General features: G+C 48.4%; 1 protein-coding gene across 2 annotated transcripts in view; it reads right to left on the reverse strand.

The window, feature by feature from the left end:
- The window catches only part of Dock1 (dedicator of cytokinesis 1), a 450,610-nt gene that overhangs the window by 382,399 nt on the left and 40,713 nt on the right, over window positions 1–27,498 (reverse strand). For both annotated transcript variants that reach the window (XM_027930051.3, XM_027930050.3), the window contains exons 2-10: window positions 21,638–21,721; window positions 16,442–16,482; window positions 13,525–13,580; window positions 9,610–9,706; window positions 7,263–7,411; window positions 3,152–3,287; window positions 2,044–2,201; window positions 871–952; window positions 331–466 (exon numbers count right to left, since the gene is read on the reverse strand). In XM_027930051.3, coding sequence (XP_027785852.1) covers window positions 331–466; window positions 871–952; window positions 2,044–2,201; window positions 3,152–3,287; window positions 7,263–7,411; window positions 9,610–9,706; window positions 13,525–13,580; window positions 16,442–16,482; window positions 21,638–21,721 — 939 coding nt within the window. The remainder of the gene's footprint in view (window positions 1–330; window positions 467–870; window positions 953–2,043; window positions 2,202–3,151; window positions 3,288–7,262; window positions 7,412–9,609; window positions 9,707–13,524; window positions 13,581–16,441; window positions 16,483–21,637; window positions 21,722–27,498) is intronic.

A 27,498-nucleotide genomic window follows, 5' to 3' on the forward strand; every position in this document is an offset into this window, starting at 1 on the left:
CAACCGCCAAGTCCAGAAATCTTGAAACCGACCCCTGCCAGTGCCCCGCTTCTCCACGGGCCAGGAAATGGGTCAGGGTCTCTCTGAGGAAAAGACACGATCTGCTTTAAACCAAATATGTTCTATTTACATCTGAAACTCAGGCACCAAAGCATCCCGAACTTACAGGTGGACTAAAACCACCCAGAAAAAGGATGATAGATTTTTTTTCTCTCCAACAGAAAAGCATATAAATCAAAGCTGCCCACTGCCCAGTGTTCAACAGCGGCTCTTAGTCAAAGTGAAGGTGATGATCTTAAACTCTCAAGGAGAAAGAGAGAAATGGATTACCCGCCACTCCAAAAGGTCGCCGCAGCCCCGAGGTCAGCTTCCTTGTGTTGCTGTCCCTCAGCTCCATGCGACCCACGCGGACGATCTGACAGACGAAACTGATTTTCTCCCTTTTCAGGTCTTTGCTTCCAAGGTCCTAGAAATATTAATTTCCATAAATTATTTTGAAGAACCATTACTCAATGCAAGTCCAATTGAAAAGGACAGTGAAGACACTGAGATTCCCCTCCCAGAGCAGCGTCCGGCATTTCAGTGCTAGTCCCATGACAAAACGTAATTGAATAACAATAGTCAGTTACTGTTAAGTGAACTTGAGATAGAAGTTTAAGAGACGTGCTCCACAGTAATGGGGCAAATCTCTGTTACAGTGACTCAAAGGGCAGCTAGAGACTCAGAAGGTTCCAGAAGGCATGTTATTCATCCCAGATTAACCTGGACTCCAGGCATCCCCCCAGACCCATGTGCCAGTGCTGTAGGGAAGTCACTAAGAACAGTATTAGGACGGAGAATGGTGCCGCTGAACACCTGCAGCACACTTACAGTGAACACAGCTCGCAGATTGTGCAATCTGTCTATGTCTTTAGGTAGTCCTGAACTTGACCAGCGGACCAGGTAGTTCTCACTTGAAAAAAGAAGAAATAAAAGCAAATTAATTCTCCAAGCACAACCACACTGACTCATAATCAGTACTCTGGAAGTCTACGATAGAGCAACCATGGGTCTATCAATACCAACGTCAGCGTGACCCAGCAGCAGACACGGACCACAAAATACCGTGGAGGGTTACATTCCAGGCTTCTTGGGCTTAATGTCATGGACCATCGCAAATGGCATTTCAAACTTTATCATCCGAAAGGCCTGTTTGTCAATTTAGAATGGCACTAGTATAAAGTTCAACATGATGTGTGTGCTATCCATACGTGCACATGCATAGAGAGAGAGAGACGAACTTGTGTACACACATACACATGACATGTATATGACAAACAAGACGTGCTGTAAAATACCTGCTGTCTTACATCAAGAAGAAACAGAGTCCATCAGAAGTGAGGATAAAGCCACCCATTTGCTCTGTTTCAGTCACAGACCACATTTTTCCATTCCGAATAGTACAAGTGAAAATACTGGAGTTTTAATACTCACAGACTCACACCAACTTCCAGACTTTAACCCTCATTTTTCCATGCGGATAGAGAGGAAGTTATACTCTGGGCCGAGCAAGAACAGGCGATTTACAGTGTTTTCACTGAGCAGATGCTAACGGTGAGCAAGCATACAGCAGGTGCCAATCGAGACACTGGGTTCCAGCCTCTTGGCTTGGAGAAACAGCAGTAGGACAGAAGTCACAAAAATGACATTCTAAGCCCAAAGGCTTGAAAAGGAAAATGTGACCTTTGGGGGTCTCAACATACAAAGTTCTGCGGTGACAGTGTAGAAAACAGAGTGCTTCAGCCCAGTCCCTACCACATTGCGAGTGTTCCTGAAATCCCTGCACCTCCACAAGCAAACAGCAGCACACATACAAGAAAACCTGCCCAGCCCAGAGCCCAACCGAGCTGCCCTCACACTGCCCAGAGAGGGCCCAGGGCCTGGCTACTCAGGTGGGTCACGTAGCTTTTCTGCTCACAGGCTCTTGCCAAGTGAGGGCCACCTGGGTGGTTCTGACACCACCTTCTTCACACAGGACAGACCATAACCAGCAGGGAGCCCCACCTGATGAACTGGGACTCCACAGGGTCGTAGAGAGACATGAGCACTTCAGCGTCTTCTCCTATTTTACAAACCACATTTTTGAGGTTGACAAACAAGGCCAGAGAAGGGGTGGCAGCAAACTTAGCTTGTCTGTTGATATCCATGTTCTGTTTCTGAGACTGTCAATGAAAAGAAAGTCGACATAAGCAATATTCATCAATAATCTTTGTTTTTTGGGTTTGTTTGTTTGTTTGTTTGTTTTTAATATCCTCTACAGCAAGGAAAAAGGTGCAGGAGAAGTGGGCTTGAGTCAGCTAGGCCATTCATGTGATCTTTTCCCTGCCCCCACGAGTTCTCAAAGCATGGTCCTACGTTTCAGAAAAAACAGCACCCTATGCAATGACCCCAATCTCATATCAATATGCTGAGTATTTTCAGAGACAGAATTTTTAAGTGTCCAATCAATGACCTAGAAATGATGAGCACAGGTGTAGTTGCACGTTCTAATTAATGTTTCCCTCATTCGAATAAACACTCCCAGGACATTTCTTTGTCATTCTTCATTATGTCGTTGGTATCTGGCAAACGACTAGGTGCCCAATGAATACTTGCCAAATTCACTGATGAGCAAATCAAGCCATCAGCTTCTGAATATCTACCACATACATGATACCATCACAGAACAGAGAGATGAAAACATCGACCCGACTGGTGTTCTCCACCCTCATCAAGCTACGATGTCACGCCCCTACTGATGTCACGCCCCTACTGATGTCACGCCCCTACTGTTGTCAGAGAGGAAATGCAGAATCAGATGCAGAATTTAAATGGTATCATCTCCCATCTGACAGAGGACTCCACAGTCAAGGCCACTACGCTCCCATCCTCCCTGGTGAAGCATGATGCTCTGCACATCCCCCGCAGGCATGAAATCCCCTCGTGACCTCGGCCGCACGCCTGCCCCGGGCACATTCCTTTCATCCTTGTTGGGAACACACTGTGCCAATGCTCCTTTTCAGGTTCTTCTTTAGAGCCAAGTCTGAGCCCCTTGATATTCCACTGCTGAAAGCGCTTTCTGAGAAATGCTGCCCACGTGTGAATGGCAAAATACAGAGACAGACAAACTTACTTTTTCTTCTTGTAATCTTTCCTCCACTTGTTTAGAGGCTATTTCATGAGCTCGGAAGAGACTAATTGTGCTAGTTAGTTCTGGATCTAAAATGTTCCCATCTTCATCTCTAACCACCAGGTCCAAATCAAGAATTCTAGAAAAACAAAAATTCAGAAGGCAATTTCAATTCCCCACCGAGCAGGTGAAAACATCATAGGAAGTTGGGTTCATCCACAATTACTAAGGAACATAATTCTGTAAGACCACTATCTTTAACTTAAAATATGCCACCGTAGGGAATGTTTTAAATTCCTGCAGTTGTACTACCATTGCAATAGTGCTGGTCTTTCAGTGATAATCTGATAGATCTACAAAGTCTAAGAGAAATGTGCTTCACCAGTGCCTGTGAACAGTCACAGCACACTACCCACATGTGTATGCATGCAGTCACGTGCACACCCATGTGTCCAACACACAAAGCTGTGTTGTGACAGCACCGTTGGGTTGGGGAGGTAAAGTAGGGCAGAGACACACCCACCACACCATGTACTCACCACTGTCCCAGCCAGGGTGGTGGCACACCTTCCTCCTGCCTAGAGTCAGGTCTAATCCCTACATGAAGCCGCCGGGAGATTTTCAGAGGATGGTTTGAAGGGGGAACATATGGATGTTATCCACAAGAACATGAACCAACTCCTGGCCAGATGGCAAACATAGTGGCCAACTTAAAACACAAGCAACATCTGGCTAATAAATCTGTCCCCTCTACCTGGAGATGTTTTTTGGCAACATTTGCTCTGATTCCTCAAATCCAATGAAACCGTTAGGTGATCATTACCAAAGATTTTACCTTAAAGAATAAACAAAGGCAATTGTACAGCACAAAAGAAATCAAAAGAGCTGTGCCCGGGTGGCGTGTTCTAGCGTTCGTTGCAATGAGACGAGCGAGTCTTGGGGCAGGAAATTAGCCATAGCTGTCCCGCCGGAGCTCTGCAGGTGGGATTTAGTCCTCCTTTGACAGGTCTATGGGAGCAAGTTCTTTTTGAATACCCCATGACAGAGCAAGGAGAGCCTTCTGAGAGAAGGAAAGGCTGCAGTCAGAAAGCAGCTCGATGGGCTACAGCTTTAAAAGGGAAGCTGATCCGCCAGAGGACGCTCCACAGACAAGCTAACCCAGGGCTTCTCTGGAGGTCACAGGCCTTAAAGCTGAGGACAGCCTGCCGACAGGTCACATGTGCTCAATTTTAGTGTCAGGCTGGGCCACTGCACCATTTGGAAGCCAACTGCAAAGGCCTCATTTTTTCCTTTTCCTATCCATTGAGAAAATTCTACTGATGGGGAAACAGGACCTACTGGGCCTGACAGTGGCATGAGGGTCATCAGGCTTTTAAATAAAGAGTCACCAGTTTTTGCACAGCAGAAAATCAGCCTTAGTAGTTGCAAGGAACAAACAGACATTTTTTAAAAGCCTTGTTAGGCCTGATGGCTCTTTTTAATGTTTCACTAGTGAGGCAAAGCCCCTCCCTCCCAAATACAACTACTCACTCTAGCTCTGACCCTGCCAACTAGAAGTCCTTGCTGGTGTGGGCAGGGTCAATACAGGGGTCAGTGCTACCATGGGCAGGTCAGTACTATGTGGGTGGAGTCAGTGCTAGTGAAGGTGTGCAGAGTCAGTGCTAGTATGGGTGGGCTGGTATGGGTGGGGTCAAGGCTGGTGAGTGGGTGGGGTCAGCTCTTGTGTGGGTGGGGTCAGTACTAGTGTGGACAGAGTCAAGGCTGGTGAGAGTGGGTGGGGTCAGTGCTGGTGTGGGCAGAGTCAATGCTGATTTGAATGGGTGGGGTCAGCTGTGTGCACCCAGTCAGGGCTATGGGAGCAAGGACATTTCTCCTGGGAGTGCAGCTACACAGCCCCGGCTTCTGCAGGCCCAGCCCCAGAATTAGGCCCCCTGGAGAAGGGCATGAGGGCATGAGGCTCAGGCCCTGGGCCAGCCTGCTGAGCATATCCTGCCACGTGGTCCTCACCTAAGTCCTGCCCTGCCAGAAGACCAGGCCAGACCCACCTCAGAGGAGACAGGGGCTCTGGGAAATTATTACCCTGTCCAACAGCAAGCACCTAGAGGAGCCACAGCTGGGACTCTGCACGGGGGCCCCTTCCTGGCAGAGCCCATGCTCTTTCAGAATGCCCCCCAGAAGCCGTCACGTGATGTGGGCTGTCACACCACACCATCCGACACCTGTTCTCAGCAAGCCATGCACACCTGGTTCTGAATGCAGAGTGAGTCTCTGTTAGAAGGTGCATCTCACCATGGCAAGGTGACCTGACCCTTAGAGACTGACTGCAGAGACCCAGGGGGTCTTGAGGAGGAGGGTGAAAGTGGAGTGGACCGTGCTGACAGCAGTGGGAGGGTGTCTGGCTTGCCCCCCCCCCTTTGTTTTGCACATGAAAATGTAGCCATGAGAGCAGGGGAGGGTGAGCCTCCTGCCAGCCAAGTGAGAAGAGCTCTCGGCAGACCAGACCTTCTTGTGAAATCTCAAATATCACCCTATTTTGTTTCTAGGAATTCCTACTTCCAAGTGTGAAAAGCTTCTTAAAGCCTCATTATGAGCAAGAGACAGGATTTGGGTTAGAAATGTTACAGAAGAAGGTGTTTCACTTTTGTTTATTTTTTACCCCAGGAGGCCAGAGACTTCTGGGTATAGAATATTACATGTTGTTGTAGTGAAACCCATTTTAAGATCACCTGCTTAATAAAGCAAACTTTTGGAGCTTTGATCTCGTTTTCTATTGGAGTATTATATTTTGAACTTCTGTTCAGAGACCACCCACTTAATTTAGCTGCGGGAAGCTACCTGAATGTGTTGTGTCATGGAACAAGCTAGTTAAGAAAGAAAATATTTCCAACTGTAATTCACTACATTGATAGGACATATAATAAGAGAGGTTCTTGCCACCAGGGCCACCAGGCTGCTCCATGATTCCTCCAGCGCCCAGTGCCCTGCTCAATTTTCCTAGCCCCACGCATTGGTGCTGGAGTCTAAGATGGCTGCATCTAACAGCGCTGCGTGTTCTGTGCCTTTTTCATTCATCACTTAGATGTTTTGACCTTTTTTTTCTTTAATTCTAGTAGAAAGGGGTTCTGGGAGCCATTTGAGAATGCAATAAAGGTCATGGACCATGTACACTCAGACACAGGGCCAAGGACAACAAATGTACACACAGACACTACAGCCACAGACATAGTGCACACTCAGACACACATCAGACACACTCAGACAATAACGCAGACATCAGAAAACAGAATCTTAAGGAACAAGTCCCGGGATTCTCTTTTCAGAACCTCTCCAAGTAATGCAGATATGAAAAGCACTTGGGAACCAGGTGACCAGAGCATTTTAAAGACTTTCTGTAGCTTTGACATTACATAAACAACAAAATAGTTATCAAGTGGGAAAGGACACGGCCTCATTCTGCTTACAGACCTTGAGAATTAGGATCCCAGCAGCCCTGCACCTGGCAGCAGCTGAGGACTCTTGCTACCACCAGCACATGCTCTCTGAGGGTCCTGAGCAGTCACTGCTAAAGCCATTCAAGTGTACCTGGCACAGACAGAGCTCCCACAAAACCCCTCTGTAAAAGAAGCAATTATCTGTGTTCACCTGAATTCAAACCCAGCAGGGTCACATTTCTGTTTGTGAAAGTGGGCATGCTTCCCCAGGGAACAAGGCACCCTAACGTCCATCCCTGCCCTCAGAACCGCAGGACACAGGGTGCTTCTTATTGCACCAGGTCCCCTCACTTCTGGACACAAAGTCAGATACTAAGCCAAGAGTAAAACTTGCATGTTGGAGAAATCACTGGGGTCTCGCCAGAATAGTGATAGGCTTCTCAGCTCCTTTGCCCCTCCAGTGGGGGAATGGAGAGAACAGTTTCAAGGATGACTCAGCACACTACTGACTTTCAGAATCTAATAGAAAATACTTCATTCTTTTCTAAATGAAAACCATGCCATGATTCGGATGTTAGAAATTTTGCTTCATGATAAAATGTAATTTTGGTGTTCTCAAGGCTTATGGTTATGCTATTATATTGGGTAATTTAAGCATGAAATCATCTTTCAAACAAACAAACCTGTTTCCATAATCAATTTTGGCGGTGACTTTCTTCTTCAGTTCTTTGAGCTCATCCTGGGGCAGAGTTCCAGAAAGAATCTGTGATCGCCACTCAATAAGGTCATAGATCATGTGCCGAACGCTGCGGAACATCTCCCTGTTATCTTGCTACATGGGAAAAAATAAGGTGAACCATAGCATTCTGGGTACAAAATAACATTCTGGAGATCATATTCCATGGAAATTTTTTCAAATACAACATGGGATCTATTAATGTTAAATTAAAAAGTGTTTTTAGCATGAAATGGAGCATATCATATAGAATTTGATCCCTATAGAAATTAAATGTTAAAAAATAAGAAGGAATGCACAAGCCCCAAGATTTCACCCAACATTCCTGAGTAGGTACCACTGGGTCAAGAGGCTAGCCAGCAGGAACTGGACAATGACCTCAAGCTACCGGGGGCAGTGGATGGGCGAGGCAGAAAGCTCCCTCTGAATGACCCTGGATCTACAGCTCCACACTCCCGCTGAGTACTGCATACTCTTCAGAATGCCCTGCACCCTGGGCCCTTCCCAGCACCCTGAGGAATTGGACCCCCAGGCCTGTCCATCAGCTGAGCCGCACTGGGCCCCTGGTGCCCTGCACACACATACAGGAGCTTCTGCAAGACACCAAATCTCATTCACAAGCTCTCAGAGCACTTATGCCCAAAGGAAAATGCAAATAAGACACAAAATTCATGCTTCTTAACACTTTCTATATATTCTGCGAGGATTAATGGTACAAAAAAAAGCAACATTTGCAACTGCAGGATTACAATTCATCAAGGGGCTTAGGGATTACCCACAGGAAAAATGACCCAGTGGTTCTTTCCATGGAAAGAGGTCTTGGTGGGGCCTAATTTAATATTTTAATCCCCATGGTCCCTTTGAAAAACTAAAATATGGACATAGCTGTGTTTTAAAATATGCCTTCATTTATCTGAACCACTAACCCTACTGATTCTAGAACCTGACCTACTTTCTAAGAGGTTCTAAGGGCCCCACCACCCACCCATCCACCAGACACCTAATGAGCTATCTTACGTCTCATGAGCTATTCTTCACATTATCTAATTTTAATTTCTTAAATGAAAACTAAATAGTCAAAATTCCAAATTTATTGTAAACTGTGTTCCCTTCCCTCTGACTAGTTCTCCTTGTCCTATCAACTCTCTAAAATCTTTAATACTTTGCTGACTTGTCTACAACCACAAAGAAGAGAGAAAAATGCTTATAAAAATAGTATAAGCATCTTTTGCTTCACTTTGCACAAATTGAACCATGCGAGTCCACCAGAGGTAAACTCTAGAAATGTGAAAGGAAACCAAGGTGATGGTCAGCAATGCCCACTCTGGGGCAGCTAGAACCGGGTCCACTCACGCAAGAGTCAGTACCAACTCCTGTTTATTTTGTTGCCATATTTTTGTTTAAAAATTGCTAAGTTGAACATGAAACACCGACTATGAAATTGCTTCAGATTTACACAAAACATTCATGGCTAACTTTACGCTTTTAGGTTTTTGAGTACATTTGATGAACAATTACTGCAACTGCTTATTACAGTGCATTTATAGGAAACCACTGTATAATCAAGAACAACAAGCTGCCCAAGGAGCAGCTGTGGGACTTTAGGAAGTTTTCTATGTTCCTGAGAAATTAACGCACTGACTTCCTCCCAGAGCGCTTGCTTGGTGGTAATAACATTAGCATATGAGAAATCAACACTCTGAATAGAAATACAGGCTTAACAAAAGCCAACCTTCTGCAAATATGAATCTGTGTGCAAAGAAATGCCCTGAGGGAATATGAAATGTAGATGCCAGAACTCCAACCTCTGCATTAATAAGACTTCTCCTGTGATCAGCACAACTGGACAACTGCACACCAAGATAGAATACAAAACACTCCCCACCGCAAAAATATGACAAATCTTAATCGATAAGAGGCACCACCTAAAGTCACCCTCTACGGCATCCATCAAAAAGCACCTATTTCAGTCTCAAAGTAGACTTTAGTTTCTTGATCAAAACAAAAACTCGGAGGTAACATAAACTCAGATTGCCTGGTCCGAGGGCCGGAGAGCAACCACATCCCCTTTGCACAGGAGGCAGGGGGAGTCCACGGCCCCTCGCTTGATAGCCTCCCACTGCTCCCCAAGTGTGCAGATCAAAGGGCACACGGCCCCCAACAGCAGTCAGATCAGGGGGCAGGAGGCTTTCTCTGCCCTCTCTATGTAAGATCCTGTCCCTGAGGTTCTCAGGATGCAGAAAGGTCCAGAAACACCACTCTTGGTTTTTAAGTTTAATGTCACGTCTTCTCACCACATAGAGCTGCCTCCAGATGGTGGACCACTCGCGAAGCGTCGTGGTGACCTCCTGAATGAGCGGGAGGTCACCCGGGATGACCGTCTCATGTTGCCTGGGATGAAAGAAGGAAAAGAGGCTGATTCCAAGGTTCATCAACCACTGTACGCTGTACCTGACGAAGTCCCAGTCCAGGCCCGAGTTCAACATTTAAACAAAGAGAAAGACAATATACCAGCAAACCTGTTCACACATATAAATACACCCAAGAACGTTAAGCATGGTTTGCACAGAGCCTGAGAGTGTCCGTGTATTTTCCTGCACGTCAGCCATCCACCTGCACGTCAAAGCAAGATGAAGAATGAGAATGATCTCCATTAAAAGCCTTCAGAATGTGAGGGTCTGGAAGTGGAGAGCACACTCATAGCACGGCCCCATCTATCTTAGAGAAGCGGTAAATTACCACCCGTCCACGTGGCCCTTGCATGCGGTTTGGGTTAAGGTTGTTTCACATTTCCATCATGCATAAAACTCGAGTGACATGCAGGAAGCGGTTGTCCTTGGTGAAGTGCGAGCCAGGTCACAGCGTTCACATGTCCTTGGGTACTCCATCCAGTCCCGAGCCTGACAAGCTTTTTACCTTTTCCCTCCACCCTGAAAGATAGCCCTTGGCTTATGTCTAACTCTGTCCACGTCTGCATCTTCTTTTTGGCAATCAAAGCAGCCTTCGTTTTCTGGGCAGTTCTCAGAGCTGGCACTATGCTCACAGGCTGGGACTGGGTAGGGCTGAAGCTATGGCTTGTATATTAGGGTACCAGGGCCCAGGAGCACTCTGTGTATCCTGAACAGACCAGAAGCCAGTCAGGGGGAAGGTTCAGGGCACTACCATAGGTCCCCCGTGTCCTTGATTACGTGCCCAGGCCTCTGGAGAGACCTAACTTGGCTCATGACTGGGGTTCAGCATGCAATGGCTTATTAGTGGGGGGGGGTCTTCCAAAGCAAGAGACAGTGAGTCCCAAAGGAATACTGTCCTCATGGGGAGACCCAGACCTAATGCATGAGGAGGAGCTGTGTGCCAGGCCACCCCCATCACACGACACTGCAGCTGAGGACCTCCCGTGACAGGACACCACCAGATCTACTGAGATGTGACTGCCAAGACAACCCCACTGAGCCTGTCACCAAGGGCCCAGGGAGGTTGATACGTATGTGGTTCTCAAGGGTCTACAGAGCCATTTGCATGGCCTGCAGGGGAGGGTGACGTCTGCCCCACTGGGCACACACTGGCAATGTCTGGGCTGCCAGAGTCTGGGGGCTCTTCTCACACTACTGGAAGCCTGGCACTCAGTCACACAGACCAAGTCCTTGCGGCCAGGATGTCAATTAATGAGCCAGGTTCCTGTCTCCGTTCTGGTCCCTGCTTCTTTCCTCCCTTTCCATACACCTGATGTCCCCTCGGCGAACGTGCCAACTGACACTAGTGCACTTGATCTTGCTGTGCCCACCAGGAAGCAGGACCCCTACAGGACAGAATGCACAACCCCAGTGAGGCTGCCTATAGGCGTGGTCAGACCGAGGAGAGGTCAGGGCAGAGCACCTGTGAGAATGAATGGCCCACCAGGAGTGGACGGTGGGAGGGGCTGGCAAAAGGCCACGGGCTTCTAGTGGAGTGGGGAGAACGTCCGAGAGTTCTGCCATACAACCCGGTGACTAAGTCAGCAAGGACACTTCCTACACCGGAAAATGACCCAGGGAGCAGATCCAAGGTCTTCTCACCACAAATAAACAAGAACGGGAGGTAGTGCATGTTAATCGCCTGACTTAGCCATTACATCACAAATACATATTTCAAAACATCATGTTGTACATCATAACTGGATGCAATTTTTATTAGTCAACTCAAAATAGAAAATATTTTTAAAAATGGATGAGGCAGAGCAGATGCTCAGCCAATGGTGGTGATTCTTCCTGGGCACTTGTTCTTACACAAAAGCAAGATATCAAGAGAAAGGTTAGGCATGGAGGTCCCAAGCTGAGCCTGAGGGACCAGGTGTGAGGACAAGAGGCCATGTCACAAGCAAGAAGCAACAGAGAAGTCCCAGAAGGCCAAGGACAGCACCGTACAGCGGCGGGCAGGGAAGGAAGGGGGAGCAGCACGGGGAACAGTCAGGGGAACCGCAGAAAGGGGCCAGGAGGCCCTCAGCACCACCACGGGGCATTACATGGAGTGGTGGCCACAGTGTCCAACGCTGGAGTGACACCAGGCCCGGAAGTGAGGGCACACAGGTCACCACGACAGTGCAAAGGGAGAGGATAGCGAGAAGTGCTGTTTTATGGGGGAAAAAAAGAATTGGTGACAGCAGGCATATGTCAGTCATTTGGGATGTCCAAAAGTGGAAGAAGGCCATATCCTGAGAGAAGAGAGAGGCCAAGCGAGAGAGAGATCATGTAAGAGAGAGAACCAGCGGGGACTGTGCCAGAAAGAGACACCAACCACAGAGATCCTCAGAGAAGAGCCTGCAGAGGGACAGGAGCCTGAAACTGGACAGCACAGAGGCAGCAGCAGTGGGCAGTAGTGGGGGAGAGCGGCCCGCACCAGGAAGAAGGAGGGAGCACAGAAGGGAGGGTGGATGTCTGCAGCTTCAGGAGGAGAGGAGGCACCACCCCGGCAAGCCCGAGGACACCAGGCCCTTTGCAGAGGGAGCAGGTGGACAGCCCAGCGGGTCAGGAGCGTGGAGCGTCCAGAAGCAAAGCACCAGCAGGACAACGGTCTGCACACCACGCATCTCACATCTCCATCTGCTGACCTCACTGGAGCACCTGAGACCAGGAGACCCAGGACAGGAGGAACACAGTGCCCCTGCCTGCCTGGGAGGGCGTGGCTCCCCTCAGCGAGAATCAAGGCAATGACTGATCACTTTATTAGAGTGATTCATAATTACGTCTCACGTATATTCCTTTATAGGCATCAGAATGCTTTGAAAAAATATTAATCTATCAAGCTGACAAGGATTCAACACAGGTATAAAGTACATTAAATGCCCACATTATTCAGTTATTTCTGTAAGAGGATATAACAATTTCAAAACTTTCTTTTTCTTCCCCTTAGAACTTTGCATACAAAACATTTTATCTCTAAAAAAGAAAAAAAAACTCTCCCTATTGCAGGTCATCACCATTCATGCCTCTAAATTATTTTCTTCATTCTAATTATGCATCATGGAACTAGAGAACCCGAACAGCCCTTTCATATGTTAAAAGTACAGTGCTTGGAAAGGCAATTTTGTAATCAGCCAGAGAGATGTCATTATGCAGTAATCATATGATTAGTAATTTTATAATTTACATATTTAACTGAGTGTGAAGATGTAGCAGAGACCAAAAAAAGAAAACATTTTAATGCTCCTTCTTCCGAATTCACACCTGGCTGTTCATTTGCCATTCCTTCTGAATGGGTTCCTGCTCCACAAATGTCCCTTTAATGACCGTATGCATCAGTGTGATGACCTCCAGGAAGCACAGATCATAATGAGATGAAATGCAAATTCATACGTGTCCCAATTTAACAACTGCTGCTACCCCCTAAACTCCATTTGTATTACAGCATGCTAACCCTTCCAGAAAAAATGGACTCCGAGCTGAGTGGGAGGGGGCAGGGCTGTGGAGTCTGCCGAACGGGTAGCTCACAGGGAAGCAGAGACCCAGGTTCAAGGAGAAGGCCTGCAGTTGTGCTGGTGACCTCAGACTCTGAAGGCTCAAAGCAACATGGTACTGCACTCTAAATCATGGATTCCCTTTCTGCCCCCTCAACTCCTGAATTACTGGCGTCAGTCATACAGGTGGTCTTACCCCCAAGTGCTACCCAGCTGACTGTTCAGCAGCTGCACCACAAGTAATTGCAATTCTTCATTTAAACATCGAGAAAAAACTCACCCTTTTCCTTCAACTATTGCTTCTTTAAGATGAATATATGAAGCAGGAAATATACCCTTTGAGGGAAAAAAAAAAGTTTTCATTATCAACATGAACAGTGCATGCAAATCAAACAACAGCCCTGCAAAGGTGGGGGTCCGGATAGCTGGGTCACTATTAATTTTGCAAGTTTTATGCTAAGCTTGACATACAACACATCAGAGAGAACACAAAGTGTGAAAAACAGCAACGCAATCAGCTTGTATTTCAAAGAGTCCACAGATGTCTTAGAAGAAACAGAGACAATGTGTTTGCAAAGGAAAAATTTCACTTCTCATTTTCTCCATAAGTTGCTCCCTTTTCCGCTGCTGATCTTGCCATAGGCAAGCCAAAGGCCAGCTGGTGATGATGGTTGAGGAAGATTTCCCCCTTTCAAAATAATAAGATTGTCATCAGAATTTGGTTTATATCATGGCTTGCCACTTATGCACTGACCCCTGCTCTACACCCATTGGAACTTTCTCAAAAATCTCCAAACAGAGGGACCAGTGGTAAAATAAAGAGGAATGAACATGGTCCCATATGCACAGCAGCCGGGGGAGCATGCTAGCTCATGCTGTACACCACGCTCCATCTCCAAAGTGCAACACACACACACAACCCACAGGACTGGGCACCAGGGAGGTGATTTCTTAACAGGACACTGGTGTCAGACACAGTCTGAAAAGTGCCAGGAGGAGCTTTATCAAGAGCTGTGGTCCTCTCCCAGACCCTTGCTGAAGCGGAGCAGAGGTGAGCACGGGGAAGACGTGCAACGGGGCCACGGGGCTGGGGTCTCGGGCAGCACAAGCCAGCAAGCACTTCCTGTGTGAGATCCGGAGCACAGAGCAGAAGCCCAGTCAGTGTTCTGTGGCAGGAACAGGAGCTTCTCACTGGGTCCTCCCTGCATCTGCCCCCAAGGAATCAATACAAGATCCAAAACCAGACTGGCAATTTTGATCAGAAGGGCATGGGGCACAGAAAGGGCTGACCAGGGTTCCCTGCTCCTCCTGCCTACAGGGACAGTGGCTGGACTGAATATAAGGAAATGTTATCACAAGAATAAAAGAGTCAGGCAAGAAGTCAGAGACCGAGCCACATGAAGGACCAAGAGACCCAACACAGCTTGAGCCAGCCAGGTCCCAGGTATCCCAGACACCACTAAGTTCCAGCATGGTCAAAGGGACATCTTTCCAAGATGCCAATGTGTTCAAATGAGGGTACAAAAGCAAAGGAGCCACCCCCAGCCCTGGCAGTGCACAGGCAGAGATCCCTTCGGTCTCAGCAAACCCACCCAGTAGTGAAGCCAGAGGAAGGGCAACATCCAGATGAGGCTGGGCACACCTGGGGGTTGAAAATGAGCAACTTGGTCTAGGGCACTCGGGACCGGCCTGCAGAACACTGAGAGTCAAGATTTCTAAGGGCCACGTCCCTTCCCTGCTTCTGGGAATGAGGCAAAACTAAAGCTCTGCAAGGCTTCCATTTGCTCCTCTGCCAATGAGGGCTCTGGTGCAGGAGCACTGTGGTCCAGGAGGCACCGGGGAATGGGAGAGACCCTAAACTGGGTGAGGTGGTCCCAAAAGCCAAGTGCCACACAAGCACCAAGGAAAACAAAGAGTCCCTGGGCAGCACAGGAGGCTGCAGCTTCGTCCTCTGTGCGGGCAAGGCAGGGAGGGGGGGGGGTCAGTCCCCAATCCTCAGGTCTTCATTACCGCCATCTTCAACTGTGGTGCTCCAGAAGAAACTCAGGGTTTCCTCTGCAAGAATACTCCTCCATCAAAACACAAGAGAAATTGATGGGAAAAGAGAACATCCTTGAGGACTCTTCCACCGCAAGGTTGAAATCTGTCTGTTCCCAACTCTGGGGCTCAGGACACTTACAGCCCAGTCTGAGCCCAGCAGGGCCTAGTGCAGAGGTCCTTCCAATTTGGAGGTTCAGCTGTCCACTACTCCTTCGAGTGACTCTCTGTTAGAACCTAAACATGGTATGCCAGAGAAGGCTGCCCTGAGGACCAACCTGCACCCCTCCCAAGTAACTGTGGTGTGAGAGGATGAGCAGCTTCAGATGTGGTCGGCATGGCCTGGCTCAGGCCTCCGGGGAAGGCAGAGCAGAACTTCCAAAACCTGTCTAAAGGCTCAGGACCACAGTGGGAAGAAAGCCCAGCCCAAGATGGAGATGAGGGAGGCCAACTCCAAGAAGGGCACAAACCATCGTCCAATGTAATTAGACCTTAAAACATATAAGTTAGCATGGGCGCCTAAGTACAGCTTCGAATGGACGGTGCTTCAAAATCGCGACATCAGAGAGTCAAACCGAAGAGCCATAATTAGGTTTTGCAAAGCTAAGAATGCTAAAGCCACGGAATTGTGGCTGGGAGTGATCTGAGGTCTAATTACATGTTTTAGTTTCAGATATTCAGAGACTCGGGCAAGCAAACAGCCCTAAAAAGCAGCTTTTTGTTACTCAACCTGAGTGGTATACAAATCATCCAGTGCAAGAGGAAAGGCAAGCCGCCTGAGCCTCGCAAGCTGCTCCCTTGTCGAGGCTGAAGTGAGGCCGGAAGCTGCTGGCAGCCTGGGTCTCTCCAAAGTCGCTCTCTCAGCTCGTTCCCTGGCCTGCGCTGCCTACGCAGGAGGCCAACCTCACCAAGACAAGAGGGTTCCCACTACCTGAGGACAACAGGCCAACCGGGTCCCACCCAGCAGCTCCCCCAGAAAAGGAATCAGCCATTCCTCCACCCACAGGCTGCCCAGGAGGAAAGCATTCAAGGTAGCGGACCTTTCCATCCATGTATTGTTTAAATTCAGAAAAGAAGACATGCAAGTACGACCCAGGCCCAGATGAGATGGAACTGGTTTCCTCCCACACCGAGCACTACCTATAATGAAAAGGACTTACCTTCTTGGACTTCTTCCTCAAGGTGTAGCCTCGGTACCACCCTGCACAGACAGAGTGGAGTGTTAGTAATAGGAGGACCCACCGGGCCAGCAGCAGCCTCAGGGTTGGACACCTCCCTGAGGGCCATCAGCCCAGAATTCGACACCCTAAGGCCCTGAGGTCCAGTAGGCAGGCCAGACCTTTATCTCCACTTGCCTCACCTTGCCCTGGGCAGCAAGCTGAAGCTAAGGAGCCCAGTTCCAAGAGGAAGCTGTCCTTTCAGCCACAAGTCCCTAGTAGGCTCCTTATGTATGCACTGACCCTTCTCCCCACCGCCTGCCTTGAATCAGGGTTCAAATGCACATACCAGCACCCTCAGATCATCAAGAGCTGCACTGCACAGAAAACCTATTGAGAACCAACTTCCTCCCTCTCCACAGGAGGAGCCATGCCCTGGGGCAGCCATGATCTCACAAAGCGCTTCTGTGGCCAGACTGTCGGCAGCAGGAAGTGTGGTCCAGCAGAGGCCCACCTACCCCCTGGGGGTTGCCTGGACTCAATTTCCCTTTTCTCCAGAAAGAGAGAAAGTAAACAAGGGAAGGACTCCCTATTTATATCAAACACTGAAAGCAGTCACCTCACCAGCAGACAGACCTGACCCCACCCAGTACCTCCCGCAGACTCTGTGAAGGAGTGTGTCCCTGCAAATGACAGGGGTCCACGGCCTGTAACCGTCTCCTGACCACTGTACCATACCCTGAAGTCAGGTGGGTGTTTTCCTACCCAAACATTCTGCAGTCCCTCCAGGCAAACTTACCTCTGGAAAGCAAACCCAAAGCTCAGAGACAGACCCAACCCTGCCCCACAGGAGGCAAAGGACCTCTTTGGAGAGTGGCAGACAACACTTGGAAAATGTGTAAGCTGGGTAAATTCACAGGGATTCACCAAACGCCGAGTTGTATACATTATCAAAAAGCCAAACCTAGATACCAAGGACGTCCAGGCATGAGAGAGAAGCCCAGACAGATCTGGGAACAGGCAAACGCAGCAGCAATTACCCTCTGCCCCATCTCAAAAAGAAGCAATTTTAACAACCAGGGGGGAAGGCGGTTTGGGAACCAAAAAGTGATGGTATTAAGATAAGCAAAACATTAAGAAATGACAGAAACCCCAGCCTGAGCAGGGGGCACTGCAGATAGTAAGTGTCCAGACATCAGGCGCGTATCTGAAGGGTTAACTCCTGATAGCCACAGTGGAGTCCAGAGGTTTCAGATACCCCAGCCCCGAGTCAGTGCCACCAGTGACAGTGTCCACAGACAGCAAAGTGCAAGAGGAGAGAAGGTGAACCTAATGAGCTGTTCAAACTGCATTTGCTCAATTTGGAGGACTGTCCTTTACCCTGTTATTATGTCCTTCCTGCATTTCAACACTAATATGTCCATTGTTTTCTGAAACTGACAAAGGATTAATAAGGATAAGGAAATTTCACAGAGGAAAGAAGAAAGCAGCAACCAAATAAAAATAAGAGCAAATTGTAGAAACAATGCATAAAGAAGAAGCCTAAAGACTTACGCATTTGAGAGATGCTCAAACTCACTAACAAGAAAGGACAACTTAAGCTGGGTGCGGTGATGCATGCCTATAATCCCAGCAGCTCAGGAGGCTGAGGCAGGAGGATCACAAATTCAAGGCCAGCTTCAGCAACTTATCGAGGCCCTAAGCAACTTAACAAGACCCTGTCTCAAAATAAAAAATAAAAAGGGCTGGAGATGTGGCTCAATGGCTGAGTGCCCCTGGGTTCAAACTCTGGTACCAAAAAAATTTAAAAATTTAAAATTAAAAAAAAATGAATCAAAAGCTTTTTTAAAAAGCACTGCTACACAGTTATCAAGAGTGGTAAGAACAACGCAGCAGGGAATGTGGATTACAGCTGCCAGCAAGGGAGCAACAGGCCCAGTGCACCTAAAGGGAGGGTCCCCACTGAAGGAGACCAGCAACCACCTCAGGAAACACAGCCCAAAGACATCCGCGGGACAGACAGGTGTGTTCACGGCTCAGGACCCAGGGCGGCTGGCAGAGCGGCCATCTGAGCACCCACGACTGGGAGGGCGTTGGCAAAGCAGCTGGAGCTACACTGGGAGGAGGGGAGCCCCTTCTAGAGGCAGAAGGAGAGCTGAGGCTACGTTCAACACACCCCCAATAGGGCGAGGACTCGGGTAAACAAGACCCCTTCAAACAGAGCAAAATTGTTTCTTGGAGGGGCAGGGGGAGCACACCGTGAGGACAAGGAGGGATCTTGCATCACTTAATGTCAACAGATGCTAGTTTCCTTTTAAATGGGCTTCCTAAGCAAAGTGCGGGCCTACAGTTGGCTTCCCCAGGTATTTGAAGCATTATTCCCTCATCTAACTGAACTGTGTGTCAGAAGTTTCCTCGGTGCACAAACGCAGAAACGGATGGACCCAACCTCTGTCCTCCGTGAGCTCAGACCCAGAAAGCCCCTCAGACAGGCAGGGGCCAAACCACAAACCAGCCTGCAAGACTGCAGTCAGTCCGACAGGGAGAGAATGTCACCTGGAGAATGAGGGGATGGGACACTGTGACCTCCTTCTTGCAAAGCAGGGAGGAGGCTGGGGTAGGAGAGTCTTAGCTAGCAGAACTCACAGGGCTTGCAGCAGCCTCCACCGAGGCAAGCAACTGGTCAAAAAGAGACTGACCCAAGAGACAGGCAAATCTGGGCAAAACATAGTCCCTGGACTCAGGGAGGCCACAGTCCAGCACAGGAAAATAGCAGGTCATTTTGGAATAAAATATAATAGTCATTAACACTTTTAAAATTTTAATGTTGTGGCTGAACCAAAAGGACTATTTCCTGATCTCTATAAGTGATGCCTGCAGCTTCCCCCAGGTAAGGCCTTCAGCCCCTGGGGACCCTCATGGAAATGAGCAGACAGCAGAACTGTCATGGCCACACCAGAGTCACTTGACCTGGCATCAGGTTGTCCCTGGATGCCGCAAGCTCCTCCCCCTCCACAGGGACCTGGCAGTGTCTTTTCTGTGCTCTGGGCTCCAGGCCTGGCGGAGCCTGAGAAAGAGCAATTAACCACAACCTGAAGGCAAACGTGTTCTCAGAACCTTATTTAATAAAGAGTGACCGGGGAAAGCAAGTCCCTGCGGGGGAGCCATCTGAAGCTACATCCTGGGAACAAGCCTGGCCCACCGGAAGGGATCACAGAGAAAGGCAGAAAACTTTTCTTACAGGGGCTGGGAGAACAAGCTGTAAGACGGACCATGAATCGTAGACAGAACACGAGGAAAACAATGGAAATAACCAGTCCACTTCTACTTGACGCCGTCACCAAGTTTCTCAAATTTGCATCTAATTCCCTAAATGGATCTCTCTGATCAGACTGATCAAAACCAAGCCGTTAGCTGTCAAGGGAGGGAAATCCATTTCATGTCAGAGTCTATGAAGACTGAAATGTTTTAGAGGGCTGGTCCAGCCTGAGAGGAAGGCTCCGTGAAGAGCCCCTCGCGGTGTCGGCCAAAGAGCCAAAGGCCACTCACTCTCAGATGACCTGGAAGTGCATCCCAAGGACAGCTGACGTCTAAGGAGGGCCCTGTTTAAAGAGTGCATTCTTGTTCCTAAGCAAGGAACAAGACACTGAAGTCCCTACATCCGGGGCCCTGCAGGAAATCGTTAACTACTCAGGAATGATGTCACAGCCCAGTTTATTACCCACGATTTCAAGTTCAACTGACCAGCAGCAAAAATAAAGAAGATATCAGAGCATTTCCCTTCAGTCTGAGATGAAAGGGTTGATCCCTAACCTCTACTTAATTTCTCTGTTTCCTCTAAGCCACGGGCAATATGTACCGAGAATAGATAAGGAAATCCAACTGTCAGCTGTCAACATTGGAAACAAGCAGCCAGTGCCCCTCACAACTACCGATTCACTTAAGGAACAGCTCTGTTCTGCAGAGCGACAACTGTTCCCAGCCATACGCCACTAACACATATACAAAAAAATTGAGATAGGACTTTCAGGGTAAGACGTGCAAACAGAGTAAGTTTTAAGTCAGCACGCATCAGAAGGGGAAAAGAGAGAGGGCCACAGCCATGCCTGTTTTAATGCATCTGTGTGTCTCAGAGGTGTCCCCAAGGACACCTGAGCCAGGCACGGCTCACCTGATACACACAAGTCTAGCGCAGCTCATTCTTGTGCAAAGTGGATTGTGAAGACTGAGCTGGATGTTCAATTTGTTGATTGCTATGGGATGTCTACGATTCCCTCTCCCATTTGGAAGGGTTTAGCTAAAGCTGGTCTAAAAGCAATTTGGTTATTTAAATGATCCATCTTAATCAGTTCTTTTTATTCGCATGCTGTATGGGAATCACCCCTTCAAGCAGAAAATGAACCCAACAACAGGAAAACACAATCTTAACATCCAGATTGCAGCAGTGGTTAAAAAAAACAAGCCCAGGGCTGGGGGTGGGGCTCAGCGGGAGAGCGTCTGTTCGCCTAGTATGCGTGAAGCCCTGGGTTCCAAGCCCAGCACTGCAAAAAAATAAAGAAAACGGCCAGCCCATCATCTCTTCCCTTCTATGCGATGATAAGCACAGCATAAAATGAAGATGGTCTGCTCAAATAATTTGCAAAACACTAAATATGAAAACCAACTGCCTGAAAATTAACAAGGATGCCGGAAAGACACTATGACCACAGGGTCTTTAGTGAATGACTGTAAGGACTGCTTCCCTGGACTGCATCCCACAGAGCTGTGACAATCTGCTCACCCCTGAGAAGGTGGGGGTCACAGATAAAAAGAAAAAGGAAAGAGAATGAGAAATAGTGACAGCATTAAAACTTCACAGTTCACACCAACACATCAAAGCAACAGACCAAACACTGAAATATCTTAGAGCTGGTTTTTTTAATCAAGTGGTCGGTTATGAACAGCCACGATTTACATCCACTTGCAAACTAAGGTGCCCATGGGGGTTTTTTTAGATGTTAAAAATGGGGATTTTTAGTTTAGGTTGATCTTATTTTAAAAAGGAGAGCTACCCCAATACCTTTACCCCCAACAGCAGCCACCTATAAAAAAAAAATAATCACAAAAACAGAATGTGATGACATACGTATTTGGTCATAGGCACTGAAAAAGGATTCAACTGTCCAAAACAGCAGGAGAAAAGACAGCAAAATAACACACCTTCATAGGTCTCTAGGATGTGCACCGTGTCTCCGATCTGCAAAGAAAGCTCATCGGCTCCTCTGGCGTCGTAGTTATAAAACGCTGTGGAGAAAAGGGGGGAAATGTGTTAATGGAGGAGGGGTCAACTACTCTCGGTTATCTGTGCTTGTTCTTAATGCTGTTTGCTTGTCAAATTGAATCACAGTCTTCGCCTCATCCTCTCTGACACCCACAAAGGGGCCTCTTCCTCCACACCAAGCCAAGGCCCTGGTATGGAGACGTTCCTAACTCCCATCACACCAGACGACCAGGATCATTTATTTTTAATGGCACGAAGTGTAATGTGATGCAAAATTTGCCACTTGAACCACTGCTAAATGTACGATCCAGTGACATTAAGTACATTCACAATGTCGTACAACCATCTCCCCTACCTGTTTCCAAAACGCTTCCGTCTCTCCAAACTTCAGAAACGCCACGTCCATTCTCCCTCCCAGCCTGCAACCTCTAATCTACTTTGGGTCCCCATGAATCTGACAGCTCACAAGTGGAACCCCACAGCATCTGCCCGGTGCATCTGACTTCTGTCACTTGGCATGATGCTCTCAAGGGTGCCCTGAGTAAAATCTGGTATCAGGACTTCATTCCCTTTTATTCCTGAGGAATACGCCATGTCCTCTCCTAACACCTCCCTCACCTCCCTTCCAAGCCCGCTTCCCTGGAGGGGCCAGCCTGCAGCCCTGTGTGCACCAGCACAGAACTCCCTTGCCCACAGGGTGCACCTCGTCCACAATACCAGGCCCTGAATTTGCTTGCTCTTTCAACTCTGCTCCTCTGAGCAGCCCCAGCACACACCCCACTTCACCCCTTCATATTTTGATCTGTATGCACCAGTCTCCCAAACTAAAATAAAAGACTTATTTTTACAAGACTTTCAATCTTGCATGCCTCCACCTCTGAGGACAGGACCCCCACGCAGCCTCCAGGGGGTAGCCTCAAGGAACTGAGCTGCCCTGGGCTGCAGAGGCAGGCTAGACTTGCAGGCTGTGCAGCCTCCAGGAGCCCCACATTCACAGTCTCTAGAGACCGACAAGTTGAGCAGGAGACCCCCTACCTCTGAACACCTGGGGGGCCGCCTGCATGTGACTACCCATCTATCTCCAGTTTCTCAGTCTGTTAAATAAGGACCATGACACCCAACTCAGAATTGTGGGTGCATTTTGCATCTTAAAGGGTACAATGGGGCACGGAAAATACTTCAGTAATGGTGATGGTTCTTGTATTTGTAGGTATTTTGTTTTTCCTGCTATAAGGATTTTTTTAGCTTCCAGAGTCCTTTTATAAAAGTCAAGGCAAGGACACGGTCTTAAAAATTCTTTAAAAATCTCAAAAAAAAAATCATATATGTATTAAAAAATCCATTTTTCTCAGGTAGTTTCCTATCTTTCCCCCAAATTCATAAAATGTAAGTGTCCTCAACTGACAGAGATGGTTATTAGTAGTTATTAAGTTTATTTAGCATTTTATGGTGACTCTTTAACAGGAAATAACCATGCCAGGTAAAGGAAGCCCAGAGCATATGCTGACTCCCTGGTTCAACATAACCATATCCTTAACACACAGGAACCATAACACGCCCACCACCCCTACCAGCATGCCTACCAGCTTGTATTCTGCTATAGGTAAGGGGAAAGCAGATGTGAAAAATAATAAAGTAAGATAAAATGAGAAGGTCAAGCGTAAATGCATTTGGACGTGTGCCTCTGAGAAGCTCACACGTCATCCCTTCCCGAGCCGTTCACATTCAAATGCCCATCCCATCCCTATCCCGGAAGTGGACAGTGGAATCTCACACACAGATTCAGAAACCACAAGTTCAGCTACGAAATGAACCTCAAGATCCATGATTTTGTAAGTGGAGGAGAAAAGAGCCCCAGAGGGGTGTGCATGTGGCCCCAGGTCTCACAGCAGGGTCAGGGCGGAGGCACTGGCTAAGCAGCCCTGGCCCTGTGTTCAAGTTAACAACTAAATGACCAGATATAAGGGTGAACCAAGAGACTACAATGTAAGAGTCATTGACAAGAGGGTGGCAGACAGAATAACGTCCTCTAAAGATGTGCCTTTCGGAATTGCCAGAAAGGTAATCACAAAGGTCCTCACGAGTGGGACGCAGGAGAGATGGAGTCCAGAGAGGAAATGAGTCAAAGTGTTACAAAGAAAGGGGAAAGCAGCCAAGGGATGCAGCAGCTCTAGAGGCTGGAGAGACCAGGGTGTGCGTCCCCCACAAGCCCCTGCCTCTGGGGGTCAGGCTGTGAGTGCAGACCACCCCTCTCTCTCAAACCCAGTTACCTTGCTTACCGGCTCAGTTACAGATGGACACTATCTGCTACTAATATACATCCCTGTGGATACCTCAACCTTGGACAGCAGAGCCCAGTGCAGAAGCTTGAATGCTACCTGTGACAAGTGGAGTGGGAGAGGGCACAGAGACGAGCCCCGCGCGAGGGGCCTTCCTGGCAGGCTCTTTTCCTCTCCTTGTAAACAGCTGCAGCAGCCCAGAGCGACAATCTTTTTCCAAAAATAAAGAATTATCACTCTAGTCTCTGCCTCATCCAGGTTATGAGCATCCGAGGTTTAGAAAGACAAGGCCATCACCTCTGCTCACTCTCCTGATCACCCTAAAACAGCTGTCCAGTGATGTCAGAAGAGAACTAGGACTCCTGTCCATAAGGAAGGGAGGAAGAATTCCATCTGCACCAGTGCCGCTCGTCATGCTGACGGAATGACGCTAGAGTTGAGGTTGTTGCCTCTGCTGCTGATACAACTCCAGGGGCACCACAAATGCTGCTGCTGGTGATGACTGTTTCCTCAAAAAGGGCTTGACTGTTTCTTTGTGGTGAAGATATGATGATGGTTAAGATGTTAGTGACGATGGTTAAGACATGATGATGGTTAAGATGTTAAGGTGATAATGATGGATATGGTGGTGATGATGGTGAGGTGATGGTGATGATGTGGTGTTGATGGTAATGGTGGTGATGATGGTGATGGTGATGGTGATGGTGATGGTGATGGTGATGATGGTGATGATGGTGATGATGGTGATGATGGTGATGGCAATGATACTAATGATGCTGATGGTGATAATGGTGGTGATGGTGATGGTGGTGATAATGGTAATAGTGGTGATGATGGTGGTAATGATGGTTATGATGGTGATGATGGTGGTGATGATGGTAATAGTGGTGATGATGGTGGTAATGCTGGTGATGATGGTGATGGTGATGGTGGTGATGATGATGACAGTGGTAATGATAATGGTAGAAGTGATGATGATGATAATGGTGATGGTGATAATGATTGTGATGTTGATGGTAATAATCACAATGATAGTAAATAACAGCATTTGCTGACATTCACAAAGTATATTTCATGGACCATGGAGGGAGTTACAAGCTTTGCATGTTCAGACTAATTCAAGGAGGTGGTTAGAGATTTGTTCTGTTTCCCTCAATCAGGGTTTCTAGCAGCTCAGAATCTACCCATCTACAAGCAGCCAATGGGACACTGTGCAGAGCCACGGTCAGCCTGGATGAAGGCCAGGGTCCCACATCCCTGCAGAGCCTTTTCCCAGCACTTAGTTCAAAACAGGAACAGCCCCCTCAGAGCCTCGGACGGCCCTCCTGATGGCTCCCTGAAAATCACAACATCCAGTCTGGGGATCTCTGACAGGCAAATATGCCTGTGCATTCACCAAGGGCCACCCAGGTCTGAAACACCTGCTAATGAAGTTTCCCCCTCACAAGGAAAATTCCAGAAACAAAAATTTAGTTTAATATTCAAAAACCAATCAATGTAATTGATCATGTTCACAGAGTAGAGGATAAAAATGGTACAGCCTTCTCAATCGGTGCAGCTGAAGTATTTGACGACATGGAACTCTCCTTAGGGCAAAACAAAAGCCTACTGGACCCTTCTCACATGGAAAGTCCACCGGCAGCCCATCATCCACCTTGCAGATGGAAACCCTGGGGCCTACAGCAGAGTTCTTGCAAGCTCAAGGTGGCACCGTAAACTGCCCTGGGACCCCGTGTCCTCCCTTCCAGGCTGCCCCCCCACAACTGCCTGGCCAACTCTCCTCCACCCATCTGTGAGGCCCACAGACTCTCTCCTCTTGCCTCCAGCACCAGAGTGGCTTTCCTGAAGCCTCCCTCCACAACACTGCACCTGGCCTTGGGCTGTCTGAAGAGGGCTAAATGCTGCAGCTCAGCCTTCCAGGCCCTGGGCCACCTGACTTCAACCTGCCGTGCGATCTCACCACACCCCACGCACCCTGCCCCATCCCTCTCCCTCCCAGGTGCTCCAGAAGCTGCCCCTCTGCTGGGAACACCCTCCTCCTCTACCTCGGACACCCCACTTGTCCACAGAGGCCTGCCGTTAATTCTGCACCCTTCCCCAGTCCTAACTCAAGCCTGTCTTTCTCCAGCACCAAAAAGTGTTGCAGGCATAACTGAAGTAGATGCTTGCTCCAAACTCTCCTTAAACCCCTCACCACCCACCACCTTGCAGAGTTGCTTCTCTACAGGTCTGTCTCTCCAATCAGATCTGGGGGAGGTAAACACCCTCACCCCCACACCCCACACCCCTGTTAACGAACACCGCCAGGCTTCACAGGTACTCAGGGACAACCACTTAACCAGATCACGGACATCCTCTTCTCAGGTGGTTTGCAATTAAGTGAAAGAAAACCATCATTTGTTCCTCTTCAAAATGGTCTTGCCCTCTGCAAAATGTCAGGAGGTACAGATTCATTCTATCAACAGGAGAGACACAACATCAGCTTTCTCAGCTGCTTTGGGTCTTCTCCATCCAACAAGATGACCAAGGTGTCAGGCCTCGCCCATGGCATCAAAGGCCAAGGCATGAGCCTGGTCACTCCTACGTCTCCAAATCACCTAGCTCGAGAGTGCTTCCTGTATCCCATTCACCTTTGAAACAGGACCTCAGGATTTCAAGGAGCAGCTTAATAAGTTAATTGAATTCATTTAATAAGTCAATTTGGAAAAATTAATCGCTCTGCTTGTGGCTTCATTCCCTTTGTCTAGTCGTCAGTTGGAAATACGTTGGTCCAAGGGCAGCGTCCTCTTGGGAACCAGGAAGATGCAGACCATGCCCTCAACCAGATGGGGGCCAGGACCCTGTCTGTGTCCTGCAGGGCTGCATATGAAAGGGCCATCTGCCTGTCCTTGGGTTTCACAAACCCTAGCCTGTGCCAGCAACACACATGGTCCAAACCTCGGTCAGCCCCCGCTCTGATCTGCTGGGAGAGGCGATGGGAGGTGGAGAAGGCAGTGGAGCCAGACGTAGCCCCGGGGCACAGTCATCCCACAGCCTCCCTCTAGGGAGAGATTTCACACCAGGCCACTCAGGAGAGACTGGGTAGAAAGAACCAGAGCATTATACACACGCTTTGAACGTGACCCTGAGGAAGAGGCCAGGCCCCTGCCCCCGGCTTGGAGATCTGAAAACAAGGTCAACAACACTGCTGCGAGCAGCTCAGCACCCAACACGCCCAACAGCACTGGTGGCAGTTTAGTGCCAGGTGACCCTGGGCAGCACCCATGTAGAGCTGGGGCCTGGCATCCTAAACTCTGTCATCAAAAGGAGGTGGACAGACGCATCCCTGCCTGGTGCTGGCCCCTAAATCAGACTGGTGTTCAGAGCAGGCAAGTCAACCCTGGGCAGGGCTGGAGCCTCCTGGAACAGGGACCAACCAGAATCCAAATCCAGAGGCTGGGAGCACTGGCCACATCCTGTCCGTCTCCTCTGGGAGGACGTGGGCTCCTAAGGACAGACCTGTGTCCCCTTTCTACAGCCTT

The sequence above is a fragment of the Marmota flaviventris genome, chromosome 4 (genome assembly GCF_047511675.1).
Source record: "Marmota flaviventris isolate mMarFla1 chromosome 4, mMarFla1.hap1, whole genome shotgun sequence".
Lineage (NCBI taxonomy): Eukaryota > Metazoa > Chordata > Mammalia > Rodentia > Sciuridae > Marmota > Marmota flaviventris.